This window comes from Phaseolus vulgaris, chromosome 8, assembly GCF_051622355.1.
Source record: "Phaseolus vulgaris cultivar YP4 chromosome 8, ASM5162235v1, whole genome shotgun sequence".
Classification (NCBI taxonomy): domain Eukaryota; kingdom Viridiplantae; phylum Streptophyta; class Magnoliopsida; order Fabales; family Fabaceae; genus Phaseolus; species Phaseolus vulgaris.
Window position 1 is genome coordinate 58385472 of NC_143505.1, and position 18045 is coordinate 58403516.

At 26.7% G+C, this 18045-nt stretch overlaps 2 protein-coding genes across 2 annotated transcripts; one reads left to right on the plus strand and one right to left on the minus strand.

Moving 5' to 3' along the window:
* Positions 1-3552: 3552 nt before the first annotated feature.
* On the minus strand, positions 3553-4972 carry LOC137826218 (uncharacterized). Its single transcript, XM_068632105.1, has 5 exons — positions 4836-4972; positions 4604-4707; positions 4469-4514; positions 4113-4229; positions 3553-3953 (listed from the first exon to the last, which is right to left on the minus strand). Exons 1-5 carry the CDS (start codon positions 4924-4926, stop codon positions 3688-3690), a joined length of 624 nt encoding a protein of 207 aa, XP_068488206.1. The 5' UTR covers positions 4927-4972; the 3' UTR covers positions 3553-3687.
* Positions 4973-6553: 1581 nt separating this feature from the next.
* Positions 6554-7928, plus strand: LOC137824482 (Adenine nucleotide alpha hydrolases-like superfamily protein). Its single transcript, XM_068630135.1, has 4 exons — positions 6554-6994; positions 7242-7351; positions 7443-7561; positions 7670-7928. The coding sequence occupies exons 1-4, from the start codon at positions 6820-6822 to the stop codon at positions 7755-7757; spliced, it is 492 nt and encodes a 163-aa protein (XP_068486236.1). The 5' UTR covers positions 6554-6819; the 3' UTR covers positions 7758-7928.
* Positions 7929-18045: the final 10117 nt, after the last annotated feature.

Below are 18045 nucleotides of genomic sequence, written 5' to 3' on the forward strand. Positions count from 1 at the left end.
TGAAGTTTCCTTAGATCTCCTCCTTCCTTCTCAAATCTAGTTTTTCCTTTTTTTCCTTTTGCCCTAAAACAACAAATTTTCTTCTTCTTTTGATTTCTCTTTTTCAACCACTCAAAAAGGTACATTCTCATTGAGAGACATCTTTTTAAACAATATTTACTTGTTTTATTCGTTGGACGAATGTACTTCTCTGTAAGTAAGACTAATGTCTTTAGTTGGACAAGTGTTCCTCTTATTGGGCTAACACACATTTTTTTTATTGGACAAATGTGTTGATCGCTAGACCAAGAGATGCTGAAATGATTTCATCATCTAATCTTCAAGCTTCTATTTTCCTACAAAATTTTCACAAAAAATATAATCACTTCTATCCCCACAAATCCCCACAAAAAAAGTGTTAAAAATCTTAAATTTATCATGAAATCAACAAGAAATATGACACAAAAGACAAATTAATGATTCAATTAGTATAAAAAATTATTATCACCCATATATATATATGGGTTTAGTTTAAAGATTATTGTTGATAGTGTCTTCAAAAGATATTTTTCTTATTAAAAATCATATAAACAATCATATAAAAGAGCATTAATAAAAAAAATCTTCTTTTATTAATTTTTTAACCATGATATGCTTTATTCATTATTTTTTAACCATGATATGGTTTATTCATTATCCAAAACCCCAAAATGATGACTAATAACGTTGAAGATATTGAGCATATATCTAATAAGTATTTCCCTTGTAACATAACTCATTTCATACTCAAATTTACACTCATGTCAATAAATACAATTTAATTTTTAATAGGAGGTTTTCAAGACATCAGTTAATATGTACCTTGACTTAAATAATTTATTTAATGATGTATGTGATAAAACAAAATATTTATACATTGTTAAAATTTTCAAATTATTTAACAATACATTAGAAAATCACAATGTATTGTCTCTCAATTGTCAATACATGAAAATTAATCATGCAAAGGAAAAACAAAAATTAATGCTTGTAAAAATACTATACAACTAAAAGATATGATAAATTTCTTCATAAGCATTTTTATTTAATTTATATACATGTTAATTTGATCTCATAAAAAAACTTATTTGTTTTTTTTATTTTATTCTTCTAACAATGTTTATAAGAAACTTTTGCAAAAATATCTTTAATACATCTCTTCAGTTAAGAGATATAAAAACTAACAAGAACTGAGACTTTTGGATAAAAAAAACTTTTTTGGTTATCATTAGAATACGCTGAAAACTTTTGATTGAGTCCTTGTTGGATGTGGACCTGTTTTTTTTTATGTGTGGAAATGGACCAACTTGGTTAGGTAAGAGGCTTTAAGGTATAAACTAAATAAAACTTGTATAGTTAATAAATAATTTTAAGGATTAATAAAATAAAGAAGTGAAGACATAGAGAGTTGAATAAAGAAATAGTTGAAAGATTAAAAAAAGGGTATCGTTGCTTCATAAAACCGAAGAATCACTAATGACTCATTCATATGTGGATGGTCCTTGTATGCCATTTTTTTCAAACCTTTCTTTTTTGTTTTTTGTTATGGTTGCTTATTGCATTGGTAAGCATGCATTTTACAAGAGTGCAATGGACAAGAAATAGAATAAAAAACCCTACATTTATAGATATTTAAAGAGGTTTTGTTATAGTTAAAAAGAAATATACATTTATAGTGAAGTGCTAATATGTTAATAAGAAGATTGTTTCATATTACAAAAATGTTAAAAGTAGAAGCATAAATTATATTTTTTTAAATGGACTATTGTTTTATATTATAATTTTTATTAAAATGTGGGTCCATATGAAAAGATCAAGAAATTTAAAAGATTGTAAAATGATATATTTGACTATCGAGTAAGTAATATTTTTTTAATATAATATATAAAACTTGAATTGTAAAATAAAAAATTGATCTATATTTTATTATAACTTTGAATATCAAAATTAAAGGACGTCTTAAAATTAATGTCATTAGACATTTTTTTTATTAAAGATTTACTAAATCTAACATCATTGTTTTTATATTAGTTTAAAACATTTTTATTGTTTAAAAGGTCAACCTTCTTCTTAAACAAGATTTACACACACTTTTATAACGTAACATAATATAATATCATCATATACTATTATCAAATGTTTCTACACGACAATAATGGAAAATAAACTAAAAACGAGGGAGGCTTTATTATAAAGACAAAAAAAAAACATCATTAAAAGTTTATTCCTTTATCAACTTCTCCTACCATGTAAAATCTAATACAATACACCATTATGATAGTTTAATTATTTATTAGTGATTGAAATATAAGCAATGATCCAATTTTAAGATTAGACCCAGCTGCTTCTTCTACAATTTTGCCCTCTCCATGATTAAATTAATATCATTTTTGCATTTCGAAGCATTATGATAATTAAGGTTGCTTAATACAAAATAATATTTTCCTTGATGATAAAAAAAAAGGCTTTATTGGTTTATATATGTTTCCTGAAAATGAAGATTTGATGATATTATAGGAACTGTGTGTCATGGTAACCAATTGTGACGTGTGTGACATGAAACACAGTCGTTGATTGTTAGGTGATAATGACCGGAGAGCTAAAAATGAGGTATAGACATGGATTCCAATCAAACATAGAAGCGGATTTCAGGATCGTGTTTCCTCAAATAATGCATACATCAACGCTTCCCAAATACTTTCATAACACACTTTCACAACACACTATCATAACCCCTTCAAAGATTCTCTCATATACTTTGGGTGACTCAGTGTTTGAAAAAGACAAAATCTCTATTAAGATTTTTTTTTTGGATTACTTCGTTTATTTATGCTCATCTGCTTCTCATTCTAAACTAATCTCACTCCATTGGTTTTGGTTTTTGTGGAGTATACAAATGCTTAAATTCATAACTTCAAACAAATGTTACACAAACAAATCTTACACAAACGGTTAGAGATCACTCGTCGACTAGATATAAGAATATTTCATAGTATACAAGTGTATATAAACAAGTATCATATTATAAGTCAATCTTAGAAGATTGAATTAAGTTTAAAGTTCTCTTTTTAATGGGATATCAGAGTCATCTAAAACTTTTCCTAATCAAAATTTATTAGTCTTATCAAGTCATCAACTATTGAACCATGATGATATAAGTGTATGCAAATTGCCTTTTTGCTGAATAGATTATTATTATGATATAATTGTTTTGGAAGTAATAAATAGACCTGGGTGAACTGACATTAAATACTATGGTTTAAGGAAGAAAGGGTTTTTCTTAAAACAGTTTTTATGAACAATCATACTCGCCCTTGCAAGGTATGTATTTGCAACATAACATCACCTCTGATGGGAGTTTCTGAAAGAGTATAAATTGAAAACTCAATTTTATATACGAATTTGGAAGATTTTCATGATTGACTTGAGACAAACGATTTGAAAATTAAAATGGTCAGTTAACTTATGTTGCAACCAGTAAAAATTTGTAGTTCAACAGTGAATAGTCATAATGAGTGGAACTTGTTATACTGCAACAGAAAGTCTTTTTGTCATTACATTGTAACATATCTAGTATAAAGAAAGAAAGCAATCACAAGGAGTTCTAGTCTAAGCAAAAAAGGACTGACATTGACATATGTAACACATGAATGACGGTACTTCTCTTTATTAATCCTTGGTCCTAATAATGGTAATGGAACCTCTTCCCCTAGTATGAATCCTGGTGAGGGATGTAACTGTTTTTCCAGACAAACCAAAACTTCCTTTGACTAATTTGCATGGAAGACTCACAGAATCTTTCACAGGATGAGGAATTGGCTTTGATGCTGATGGGGTGGTGAGAATTTGATAATTGATATCTTTGAGTGTTGTTTCTCCTCCAACTCCTCCAGACTTCACTAACTTAAAGGGGTAAGCAATTTTCTTCCTTTCACCTGGTAACACCAAGATACAAGGAACAAAATGGACACTGTAAGTGAACCAGTAGAACTTTGAAAACAAATCAAGATAAATGAGCTGTGGAATAGAGAGAAAAGGGCCAAAAGCATGTGATAAATGAAACTAGAGCATCATATCACTCCCATTTAACTCACCAGATGCATAGCTATTTTGAGCAGGATCATGTTTGATGGCAGCTTCATGTGTGTCACCTTGTGTTGTTGACGACAGGCTTGTGCTGATGCTCCTTTTTTTATGCGTAAAGCCACAATCTACAAAGGTGATGAGAAAATAATCAGATATGTATTGACATAATGCCAAAACAGCAGTGTCAACTTGTCAAAGGTGTGGTTATGTTCCATTTCAATTACTATGACATAATACAACTCCACACTCCACCAAACTTCACATACTTGGCCACAGAATTTGCATCAAACAGTTGAGAAAAAAGCAAAAAGAACAAATTGACGAGCCTGAACATAGGCAGAAAAAGATACCAAAGCGTACGTACCATGAAGAGGTGGAACTGTTGTGGAGAATATTGGAAATTTATCTTCCTGATCATCCAGATAATGAAATTTCAGTGATAACAATTTGATAACTAAAACTTTTGCTATGAATGAACACTGTAAGCAACTTATATAACCTTTTGACAGCAGGATGGTAAATTTTGTTCCTTGCACCAAATACCCTTGCCTGCAATGGCATCTTGAAGGTACCCAGATGATGTATCAGATTGAAACCAAGGGTCTGGTGTAGACAAAAACACATTAACATAAGAACCAAGTAGAGATAATAGTGTTTACATTAGCATTCTAAGAAACAAATGAAGCATAAATAAGAATATTAAAAAGGAAAATAGTATATAGCATATGTACCAAGTGTTTGATTTGTATCAGTGGCTCCAATCTTCAATTCCATGGAGCTGAAGCAGTCAGAAAACAAGTTGTTGAGGTGTGAGTGTGACATAGCGGGAAAGCCTTCTCTTTCTGCAACCCAATTGAATTGTGTTCTAAAATTCATTTAAGATACACACACATACATATATATATATATATATATATATATATATATAATTTTTTAAATAGAATTTGAAAGAGGATAAGATTAAAGTATGGTTGACAAAAACTGAAAAGGATGATATACATAATTAAATTAAAAACAGAGTTTGTTATTTTTGAAAGAAAGGGCAGTTTAGTGAAGATGATGATGCATTGTTACTTAAGCTAAAAATATCTCATCACTTTGTCCTATCTTATGCACCAATTAAGACTGGTGTTAAAAACTAACACAGTTATCATCTTATTAGTTTTGCGGCACCAATCACAACTTACCAAATTTTTCATCACATTTCCATTCCCCGGCATCAATTCACAATATTACTTATCTTTGCACTTTATTGTATTTTATACTTATTATAACTTTGGTTATAATTGTTTTTTTACTTTTTTAGTTGAACACACAAGTTCCTAAGGAGGAAAAAGAAATACTGGTAATTTTTTCTAAATTTTATTTGACCGTTTCAAATATTAATGGAAAGTAATTTATACAACGTTTCAATCATTTTAATATTTATTGGTTATATATATATATATATATTTTTCATATTTGAATAAAAACGGAGACAAACACATAAACAATTCATAACACGTTACTCTTACAAGTGTGTTGATTGCAAGGTGCATATAGATTAATATCTCTCTAACGCTAAACATATGTTACATTTATATACATAAAATATATAGGCAAATGAATAATACCCCCACATATGTTTCTAATTCCTATGTTATGCATGCATACTGGTTCTGAATTTATTAAAAAATTCTTCGTTTATTTTTCTGAATTTTAAAATTATTATCTTTAATTCTTATAAATTGAGTACATTTTAGTTTTAACTATGTTAAAAAAAATTTATCCTATTAAACTTTGGAATCATTGTTTTTTATCCCAAATCTTTATTTTAAATAGAAAAATAACACTTCTTTTAATAATTTTAATTTTTTTAGAAGTTTTACTTGTTAATATTATATCACATTTAATTAGTGTCATGTAATTTTGTAAATAAAAAAACAATATTTTCAATTTTAGAGAAATGAAAAATAAATTTTCATAAAATTAAAAATCAAAACTCATTTATTTTGCATTATAAGATTGTATTTGAACCTAAATAATATTAATACTATTAAGTTATATATCCATTCATTATCTTCATACCAAATCATTAGCACCCATATGAAAAAATAATTTACACACACACATATATATATATATATATATATATATAGTTATAGTTATCGTCAATCTAAGGATTTGGAACAACAAAAGGTGTAATAATATATGTAAGCAAGTTGTTAGGAGATTTTTCTAGTAACAAACATTTAGACATTAGATTTTAGAATCATAAGGCTTCTTCTCTTCCCTTTATTATTTATGCATGTTTGTTCTTTAAGCTAAAAAGGAGTAGTGATATTAAGAAGAATAATTTTGTAAGTTGCTTCTAGTAATGTCTTTTAATCAAGTAATTAATAAGTCAAAGAAAGCAGTTAGAAGCCAATCAGAGAGACAGGACATATGGCACACTACCATGGAATAACTTGTGTTTTTCTGTGGAATAATCTGTGGGAAAACAACATTCATTGTCTTCTTCTATGTCGCCTTTATGCCATATTCCACCACACCATCTTCATCTGTCACAAAATCCCTCCAACGCTTATCTTCACGAACAATCTTCTCATGTGTACTGATACTTTTCAAAAACCATGGGCGCAGTGGCCAAAATAATGAAAAACTCTGAATACCAAACGCAAACACCAACTATAAAAACTGAACTCAACCCTCAGTCTTTGGCAGCATCAATTAACTATGCCGAACACACGCACTGTTGGAGTAGCCATGGACTTTTCTGCCACTAGCAAATTAGCCCTTCGTTGGGCAGTTGAAAATCTCATCAACAAAGGTGATCAAATCATTTTGATCAATGTTCAGCCTCCCCATGCTCATCACACCCGAAAGGAGCTTTTTGAGGTCACTGGTTCACGTTAGTGCTCCTCTTTCCCTTTCTCGTGTACAATTCATGTTGTTTGTGTTGTTTCTTATCAGAATTAGAGTTCCATTATGAATATTACCAAAATGAATCTCTTGTTTGAATTTAAAAAAATGATACAAATGGTACTTAAGGAACTATATATAAGTTTTGTTCTTCATATTGGTTGGAGAATGTTTTGTACATGGTAAGTTGTGGTTTTGGTTGACATTTTGTCTTTGGTTGGTTATTGGGTTTGCAGCTTTGGTGCCTTTGGAGGAACTGAGGGAGTTGAATTTTGCTAAGCAATATGGGATTCCTAGGGATCCTGAAGTCATAGATATCCTTGATACTGCCTCCAAGACAAAAGGGGTATTTATACTGTTTGTTTCTTATTGTGTTATTTGCTTCTGCAGTTAATATGTGAAGAAAACCTGTGTGTCTGTGTTGGTGTTTGAAACAGGCAAAGGCAGTGGCAAAGGTGTATTGGGGAGATCCAAGAGAGAAGTTGTGTAATGCTGTGGAAGATCTTCACCTCGACTCTTTGGTTATTGGAAGCAGGGGTTTAGGTCCCATTAAAAGGTATCATTATTACCATTCATTCACCAAGCACCCTCCTGTTACCTCATTAGATCACAACTTATTTTCTTCATTTTTTTTCTAATCTCTCTTAAACACTGTTTCTTGCAGGGTGTTGTTGGGCAGTGTAAGCAAGCATGTGATGACAAATGCCTCTTGTCCCGTCACAGTGGTTAAGGCAAAACAATCTTCCCATTGAATCCCATTGTGAATAACAATAATAAGTACTTAAATAGTATATATGCATCTATATGAAGAATCGAAAACACTGTGCTGTTACTTTTCAATGATTGTGTTTTTGTGTACATCTCTTGTAATGATGTTATGTCATATAAAATATACATTAAATATATTGAGTTTGGTTTGGTTACGATTGGATGAAATTAAAGAATGGTGACCCAGACTTCCTGATGATTTTTTACTGTACCCAATCAATTTTTTAATCTAAAATAGATTTTTGTGTTCTTGAAATAAAATTTAAGAACAAAATTAGAAAATCAAAATCCTATTTTGAATAAGTAATTTCGGAATATAAAAAATACATTTTAAAAAATATAATATGAAAATTGTGGAAAAAAGATTCTGAAAATTTTGGAAAAAATTTCCAAATTTTAGAAAAGTATTCTGAAAATTTAAAATTTGAAAATATATTTGGAATATCAAATCTCGAATATGTTTTGATCTGCATCTCTCTTATTTATTAAAAAAAAGTATTTTTATCGTATCACCTTAGACATCGAATGCAAGTTCAAAATATTGGGTGCAGAAAGCAATGACCATAAAGAATTTGATTGGATCCATAAATAAGTTGTTAGGGTTTGGTCCAGTCTTGAAGCCATGTCCAATTTAAGCATGTAGAATTATGGGCTTAATTTGTCGTTGGTTAGAGATACTTAACATGAGTTCTACCTAATTACCACTCCAAATTCAATTCAACGCACATAAATTCTGGCCCACGACAACATCCATGAATATAAAAGCAAGCATAAATGCAAAGTAAGCAGAGACTTGGTGGATTTTAAGATTAAAGTTTATGTTTTTGATTATTTTTCATTTTACAAATTGACTTTTCCAAAACAATTTTGCTTTTATTTCCATTTTAAACAGAGTTTCAAGGTAGAATTAAGGCAAAATTGAATATTTTTTAATCAAACATGAAACCAATTTTTTTTTTTTCATTTTTACTTTTTAAATTCACTCTATAGCCTCCCAACTAAAAACCATACATAGGTTCTCTTCAAAAAAAAAAAAAAATCATTTTCGTAGCTTTCTTCCACTTATTTGTCCAAAATACTATGCGTGCCATTGCATAGCTAATTGTGTTTTATAATAAACTTTTATATTAAGTAGCACCTTGAATAGAGATATAAACAAAGCTGTTCAAGTCAAAAGGTTATTTACATGTTAATGTTAAGCTTGTATAAATTGAGCTTAACTCGTTTAAATGAGTGAACTTAATCTAAAGCTTGTGTTTTCTTATTTAATTAAATAAGCATACCTAATTAAACCTTCAATGAGTTAAATCCAAATAATTTAGACACATTTTGTGTGTGTATTTGTTTAGATTGGGTTTTTTTCTTTAATATTTTGTGAGGGTTTTCTGATTTTATATACTAAGTTTTTAATATATAGGTTGTTTAAGGATTATGAACACGAGTAGGGAATGACATGTCTATAAAACTCTGAAAGAGAAAGTTAATTTCGGATATGAATATAAATTTTATATAAATATTTTATATAAGTTTACTATATAAATATTATTTATATGTTTATTATAAATATAGTCATAACCTGATAATTTTTTAAAAATATTAAGTTTGAGGTTTTTTTTATAATGAGATAATTTTAAAAAAATTTAATACCATGCTCTAACTGGACCAAATTATGATAAGTTTAGTTTATAAAATGAAAAAAAAAATCAATCTAAGATTGACAAATTATACGAATGGAATAAATTTGGTTTCGCATTATAAAGAATTGATTAAAAAAATTATAATCCATTTTTATCATTAATATTTTTATCCATTTGATAAAAAAAAATCAATCAAATCCATTAACAATTTTTTTTATGGATGCATAAGCAATCCATACATAAAAGTTATATATACCTTAAAAGTTAAAAACATAGTTTTGAAACAATTTTCAAAATAATTTTGTAAACAGATTTTCAAAAAAATAAATTGAGTTTTTTTAAAAAAAATGAATTTAAATATATTTAGTGATAAAAAAACGATTGGGCTAATGCTGATCATTAAATATTAATACAAATATATCATTAGTGATTTGTAAAGTTAATGGATGGATTTGATCCAATAATTTTTTAATAAATAAATTGAAAGATTAATTAGAGAATAAAAATGAATTGTTTTGACATCCTTAATTCAACTAAATCTAATTAAAATAAATTTGATCCAAACGAAACCTAATAAATCGCCATCATATTAGATGATCACAACTAGTTTTATTATCCAATAATTTATGAAATTAGAGAGTAATTCATTAATGTAATATAATTAGCATGGATGAAATAACCTTTTGCATAGAGAAATTGATCACAAAGTTTGGGGTTTTGGCTTGAAGATATGTTGCTACTGCCGACAATAATGTATTTGTAGAAGGCATTTAAAGCCCCAATTCAGTATAATGGGTTGGAAGAAGAAATAATCAGATATTTTTGAAAAGTGGGTGATGAAAGGTCATCATCCAACTCAACTCATTATTATGATAGAAACTTCCTTATTTATCCAAAATCAACATTAACGTGCTTAAAGTCAATCTTTTAAAGCTCATTATTGTTGTGTCTTTTAGAAAGTAAGTTCACATCAAGCATGGTGTCAAGAACTGAGTTTGGGAAGCAAAAGTGAAGAAAGCATTCATAATTTGGCAGCATTACATAAACTAATCATGGTTGGTAAGATCAGATCTCAAAAACACCAATTTTTTTGATGAATCAAAATGGTCCATGCCAATAGTGGTACATGCATATGTTGGTGTAAGTAGTTGAGTGTGTGTGGCGTTCTCTTATTTTGTTTCTTCTCACAACTTACAACTAAAATATACAAAATGTCAGACTCTTACACAACCAATTCTCCTTTCTCAGTTACAAATACTTTTGAACACAAAGGGAATGAGTCAAAAAAATACATAAACATAAAGAAAGAGTTGAAAAAAATAAAAGAGTACTTCAATAATATTTTTTTTTAATTTAATATATTGGGTTAGGCTTTGGGCTACCCGTGAAAATTGGATCCTCCACACCAAGTTTTGTTTCTTATGCATACGTTCGAGAAAACTTATTTATCCAAATAATTTATATTTTAGTTTTTAAGTATTGATATATTTTTAAAAAATTATTAAGATTAAATATTTTTTAAATTATAATGATAAACAGTATATAGTTGTTAAAGTTGTTATATATATATATAAGTGTTAAAGTAACATTTTTCTTAATTAGAGTGAAATGAATTTGTGAATGTGATTCCCACTTGTAATAACCATTTTTGTCTTCTTTGTCATCAGATTCTTTGTCATTTATTGTACACCATGAAATCCAATTGATACCTAAAGCAATTCACGTAAAAAAATGTTATTATACTCTTTTTTCTGTACGATAGAATGTGTTTTTGTCACGAACATATACGATAAAAACATCAATAATTTAAATTATAACAACGTAATTAAATAAGAACTACTATTTTATTTTCTAATAAAACGATTAAAATTTAGTAAGTGTTAGTAAAAAATAAAATTTCATAGATAAAAATTAATCACATGTGCCGCAACCTTTTACTTTTGAGGCTTAAAAGATTCAAGTCTTGTTATCTTAAATATTTTTAATACAAATTAATATTTTAAATTAATAATTATATAACTACTAACCGGCTAAATTAAAATTTATAATTGAGATCAAACTTGATATAAATAATGAATTAATTAGATGTTACATTCTTCAATTATGGAATTTAAAAATAATAAAAATTTAAAATTTATCTATATACTCATATTTTTTTACGTAATTCTGATCCATATATACTCATATATATATATATATATATATATAAGTGTTTATCTTTTATTTTAGGGTGAAATAAATTAGAAGTAAGAAGTAACATGTTTGATTGATTATTGTTGATGTTAATATATACTTGTTTTTTATAAGTAATTGACTTTCTGAATCTAAAATTTAATTTTATAGACTAATCATCTTTTAATATTTTTTTCAATGTTTTCTTAATAAATATTAATAACAACTCTATTATTTTTTATATCCATTGGGAAAATATGATTTTATTCTTAGAAAAATAAAAAATGCATTATGTCATATGATTTATAAATATAGCAATATTGCATTGTGGAAAAAAAAATCATTGTACCTTATGTAAATAATTATAGTGTTGTTTTTGTATCAAGTCTCTTACCATTGATAATTAAATGAAACACTGAAATTCTTATTTTTGCTTTACAGGTTATTTTCTATAGTAATGGTGCTGCACTTTACATATAAGGTTGGGTGCTTCCATTTATGAGGTATATAGAAAATGAGAAATTATTATAACTTTATTATTATTCTTTTGATACATATTATATCCATCCAGAATCTTATTATTAATGGGCGGACAAAATCTGTCTTCTAATGTCATCAACAATAGTATAAAAACATTTATTATTTTGAAGTCTTTAAATATTAATATTCGTAATTGTAAAAGCTTTTAATGTAACTATGATTATATAGAGACCACCTCTAGTAGGTTAGTTAAAATGTATAAAAGTTCTGATTTTGTTTCTTGTGCTATTATTTCCAGAGGTAGTACAAGAAATTCTATTTATTTTAGTATGCTAATATAGTTCTACAATTAATAATAATTTATATATTGATTTTTTTTTTCAATCTATCAAATTTTTTAAGAACACATGAGCAAGAATTGAATTGTGAATTATTAAAGGATAATGTTGTGATTGGAGAGTGATTTTATATTCATTGTCGTTTTCAATAATTTACATACATAGATTTAAATTTTATAATTTTTCATATTTTTATAAAAAATGAATAAATGTATTGATAGTCTTCCCAGTATGAATTTGAAGAAATATTTTGTTTGATACAAAAGTCTTATTGTATTAGTCATGACTTTTTTAGTAACATGTTTAGATGATAAGTATAAATTTCTATGTTTCATGAATTTGGTCTCATGCTTCTTTGTATTTATTTTATTTTATATATGATAGTTGAATGATTGAATGATGAAATGTTACCTAATTGGAATATCATTCCCAGTTATACAATCTTGAGTAAAGTCTTCTATATAAAAAAAATAATCTTTAGAATATATTTTCAAACTTCCTACAAAAGCCTCAGAAGATTAATAATTAATTACATGAAAACCAATAAAAAAAACAATAAAATATAGTTGAATAATATAGTAATACTTGTTTTTATATTCAAGCAGACCTCACGATCACATGCGTACAAAATTAACAATGCACAATACAAGACTTTGGAAAAAAAAAATCATATTTTACAACCAAATTTTTTATTTTTGAGAAAAAATGTCAAACCTTTTACATTTTTTAAAATATCAAAAATAAAAAATTCAAAGAAAAGTAGGTGGTGAGAAAAGCTTGAGGAGGACCTCAGAAAAAAAAGGAAAAATGAAAAAAAAATGCAGAAGATCTATTAATTATTAAAATATTGATGTGGGAAAGTAAAATTGAGTGAAAGTTTTGAGAAATTTGTGTGGGCACTTGAATTATTCAAACATAAATGATAAATGATTATAGGAATCAACACTTTCTGTATATTTCCAGCTATGCTCACTAACTATGGGACCCTTATCAATATTCATCCACGTTACTGCAAACTCATATATAAGTACTTTCCATACGCAGCACGTTTCATTAAGATAACAAGCTCCCACAAATCATGAAAAAATTCAGACATTTCTCGCATGCTTGTACTCTATTCATGGAATCACGTGCTTCCATAAATGCAAAATTCCCTTCAACCATATGACAACTAATTTCTTTATCAATTTAACAGTAAAACAAATTTAAATTTTTTTTTATTATATGTTACAATGAAACAGTTTGACGAGAATAATTTATTAATAAATTTGATACGTAATTTTGGCTAGGCAGATAAAGTTATGTAATAACTACTATTTTACATACAAATTATAATAAATGACTTTTTAAAAAATTAAATTAATATTAATATTATTATCATGATAATAAAAACATTAATATAATTAATTTGGCTATAAGAACACTAACTTGGCTATCAATTGTTAATAAGAAATGGTAAACCCTAGCTTTGGAGCATCTGTGTGTGTTCTACGTATCATTATTCCCCTAATAATGATAAAATGTTCTGTGATTTATGAATCAAACTGTGATAAAAATACATATAAAATGCATTAGGGTTGACTTGAGGTGGAGGTGTACATGGGATCTTTGGTTTGATTTTCATGAAGTGATGAAATTTTTCCAGGTATTTAAACGGGAAAATAAAATTAAACTTGAATCATATGAAGAATTAACATTCAGTTTAACAAGTTTATAAAATTATTAAATTTCTTTTATAAGAAAGAATCGACATGTTACAAACTTTGCAACAATTAATACATCATTCGACTAACTTGATTTCTTTAATCGACAATGTTTTCACCTAAAAGTAATGTATTATAAAATAATATGCGCAGAAATTTGTATAACTATCCAGAAATTACAAAAACTAATTATGATTTTGCAAAATTTTAAATTCTTAAAAATAGATATAGATTTTCAAGAGTTTTTAAATAAAATGAAAAAATAACAATATATTTTTTATTACAAATTTCACATCACTTAAAAAAGGAAGTTAATAGTAGTTTATAAATGATATCTTTCCTTAATTTATAGAGATACTTTTTCAAAATAAAATCAATAAAGATTTAAACAAACTATATATATTTAAAAAATAATAGTCATAAAAATTTTAAAAATAACTTAAAATGAAAACATTGCAACCAAATAAAAGAATTAAGTCAATTTTTTTTTATTAATGTTGGAGATCTAACTGAGATAATAATATTTCTATGAATGCAAAACTCATCTTATAAGTTCAACTTAAAATTTACTTCTTAATATGATATAAATAGTCATTTAAAATATATGCTAGTGAAAGTTTGTTAGTTTTATTAGGTCACTTTTTATCATGTCACTACTAGATCACCCATAATATATAGTTTCACTCATGAGCTGACATACTTTGCGTGATTAAATGTGTTAGAAATCACACATCGATTAAAGATAAAAACATTTAATATTATATAAGTAAGTACAGATACCACCTTATAAACAGATTTTACACCTTATATTCATTTTATGAAGTTAATTGAGATATATTTTATAATATCAACACGTATTCATTCGAGACAAACTCAAATTATAATATATAAATATTATTTTATAAATCAATTTTATATAATTTAATTAGATTTAAAGTTACTTCTCTATTATTATAAGATTTATTAAATATATTATGTATTCATTCTTACTAAAACATATTTTTGTATATGTCGATCAAATGTTTCCGTCTTTATTTTATTGATCTAATTATTCTACTCGGTTAAAGTGAAGGAGATTTGTAAAAGATAATACAATATTCAAGTTAATATTTCGTTGTTAAAATATTTAATGCTATTAAAACATAAATTTTATCTAATCAACCTAATTATAAAAGTAAGTTGAAATATCATCTGAAATAAGTTAACATTTAATATTAATTGAAGTTAAAAATACATACTAATTAAAATATTCTAATTAATTTTATTAATTTTATTTATTTGTTGTTTTAATTCTTAACATGTATTTTTATTAAAAAAAAATCAGATAGCTTTGAATGTAATGTTTAGGGTTTAGGAGATTTCTGATCAACATAATCTCAATTAGATCAATACTATCAAGATATTAATAATTTTAGTATTGAATTAGACTCAAAATCTAATTGTTTAATAATAATAATTTTTGTTATTGTTCTCAAACGGGTTTGGGACCTAGAGAACGATTCCTTCTGCCTCTACTTTCGGTCGGTCATTGATGCTCCAAGCTTCCTTCTTTGGCTTCCTTCTCTCAGTCGTCTGGCTCCTCAGGTGGGGGTGGTACCTGCAAAAGGCACTGCAACGCTCAAGTCAGTCGGGATGTTAGCACTCGGATGTCAGAGTACCGTAGATAATGACGTACATTTCTTCTTGAAATGTGTGCTATTTATATTACCTTAATGAGTTTTCACTGGTGGATCGAATTAAGAGGTTGATTCTGTTTAAGGTTGCACTAAATAATCCTTAATTGTGGATTAACCCTGTTGACTTAGTCAATTATTGACTCGTCGTCAAGGGTTGGTCGGTCACGTGTCATCATGTGACATTATCACCATGATTAGGTGGTTAACTGGTCCAAACGCTGACCGACTCACTGAGTCGTCTGGTCGAACCAGTACGGTTATTATTATTATTTTTATTATTATTTAAATTAGGAGAATGGAATAACAAGGAGAAAGATATAGGGTACTTTTATTATTATTATTATTATTATTATTATTATTATTATTATTTTAATCAGGACAGAGGAAGAACGAGGAGAAAGATATAGGGTAGTTTGTTGGGATAATTTGCTCTCTGAACTTAAAATAAAGGTACGGTCGGTTGTCCCACTTCGATGTACAAACTTCAATCCTTGTGTTTTTTAGTACACCTCCCACCTCTTAATTACTTTTTTTTTTCAGAAATAAAACTTGTGCCCTTCCCTAAGATGATAATGATATAACATTTTAACAGTATTTAACGTAATTGTATATAAAATTTAAAATTGAAATTATTAATTAAATTGAATCAATCAAAACCAACTACTTAACCACATATACAATTCACTAGCTTTAAAATGTACTTTTATACTTTCAACTGTCAAATACATTTAAATAATCAGTTCTTGCATAGGATAAAAAAAATGCATAACAGCATGCACGAATAACTATAAATAAAATTCGTTGGGAGTATTTAATGGGTGCCCATTTATATGAGTTTTTCTTCACTAGCATATTAATTCGACAAGGACAGATATCATGGTACACATGTGACTATCCACTACCCATAAAAATACATAAATATATTTATATACGCATACTTAAAATTAATCTTTTAATCAGAAATTTATATTAATAATATATTTTTAATAAAATTATCTTTTATTTTTAAGCTCATAAACATTAAAGATTGTTCGTATAAGGTTGTTAGAGAGAAAAATATAAATTGGAAATTTCCTAACTTTTTTTACTTAATGTAATTTACATATTTTTGAGGAACTAAAATTCTTAACCAACCCAACATTATCACATGAATCATGAACCTCCCATATAGAATACAACTTCAAATCTCTATTGATGTGTAGAGATGCAAATTATAAATACACAAGTGGGAAAAGATCATGATATCCTCTTTTTTTATATTTTACTTGCTTTTAATTTAATAGTCATAGGTACTTGTTATAATAGTTAAATTAAAAATAAATAAAGAATTAAGAAATCTTTTATAAAAAATATTTTTCAATACGTAATTCTAAAATTGTACTTTTTCTTCCATCCTTTTTTTTTCACACAATTAATGCAACAAAAAAGGAAATACTTGCAAAGCATAACTTTATACTGAAGAGCTCGTATTTCACACGTATGAGTTAAACCTTCGTTTTCAGCCATAAAAAAATTGTACTTGAGATGAACAACTTTCCTTATTTTTCCTATTGTTTTTCTCTTATTTTATTTTGATTTCTACAATTTATTATTATTTTTATTATTTCGAAGTCATGTAAACACGACTTTTATTTTTTAAAATTAAAATCTTGCTCTACAAATATGATTTTTATTTTTTAAAACAATAAAACAAAAATTGTGTTTCTCATGTATAATTTCAATTTTAAAAAAAATAGAAATTGTACTTGTCTTCCATGATTTTCACTAAAAAAAAATAAAAATTATGTTTGTTATAAGTTTAAAATAATAATAATTAGAAGTCATGTTCAAGAAAATAATAACAAAATTACATAAATTAAAACAATGTAAATTGAACAACACCATTTTAAGACAAAAATGTTTATCATATCATATTTTTTCATGATTAAAAAAAATAGTGGAGAAATACAACTTCTTAAATATAAAGTGACACCTATCATTTTGCAATTAAATTACAAGATTTCAATATAGAGTATTCAATGTCAAATAGAAAATTGAAGAACAAAATTTTATTGTACAAAACTTCAGATTTCAATGAAAAATCATAAGGAAATCAACCCAAAAGTTTTTAGCCTTTCACGTGGAAGCAAAACAAGAAAAATACAAAAATAAAATAAAAGTAGATTTAGAGTGTGTTGCACGATTACGATCCAAAAATCGATCCTCGTTTCTTTATTTGACATTTCTTTTATAATATTTATTTACACAAAATTAAAATCAAAATTAG

What these genes read in the sequence shown, in the direction of transcription:
- LOC137826218 (XM_068632105.1), bottom strand. Translation starts at nt 4,926, where the DNA reads ATGTCACACTCACACCTCAACAACTTGTTTTCTGACTGCTTCAGCTCC. An exon ending in TACCATCCTGCTGTCAAAAG is followed by an intron (nt 4,515 to 4,603) that starts GTTATATAAGTT and finishes CTGGATGATCAG; the next exon opens with GAAGATAAATTTCCAATATT. An exon ending in TCAAAATAGCTATGCATCTG is followed by an intron (nt 3,954 to 4,112) that starts GTGAGTTAAATG and finishes TGGTGTTACCAG; the next exon opens with GTGAAAGGAAGAAAATTGCT.
- LOC137824482 (XM_068630135.1), top strand. Translation starts at nt 6,820, where the DNA reads ATGCCGAACACACGCACTGTTGGAGTAGCCATGGACTTTTCTGCCACT. An exon ending in CTGCCTCCAAGACAAAAGGG is followed by an intron (nt 7,352 to 7,442) that starts GTATTTATACTG and finishes TGTTTGAAACAG; the next exon opens with GCAAAGGCAGTGGCAAAGGT. An exon ending in GGTTTAGGTCCCATTAAAAG is followed by an intron (nt 7,562 to 7,669) that starts GTATCATTATTA and finishes TGTTTCTTGCAG; the next exon opens with GGTGTTGTTGGGCAGTGTAA.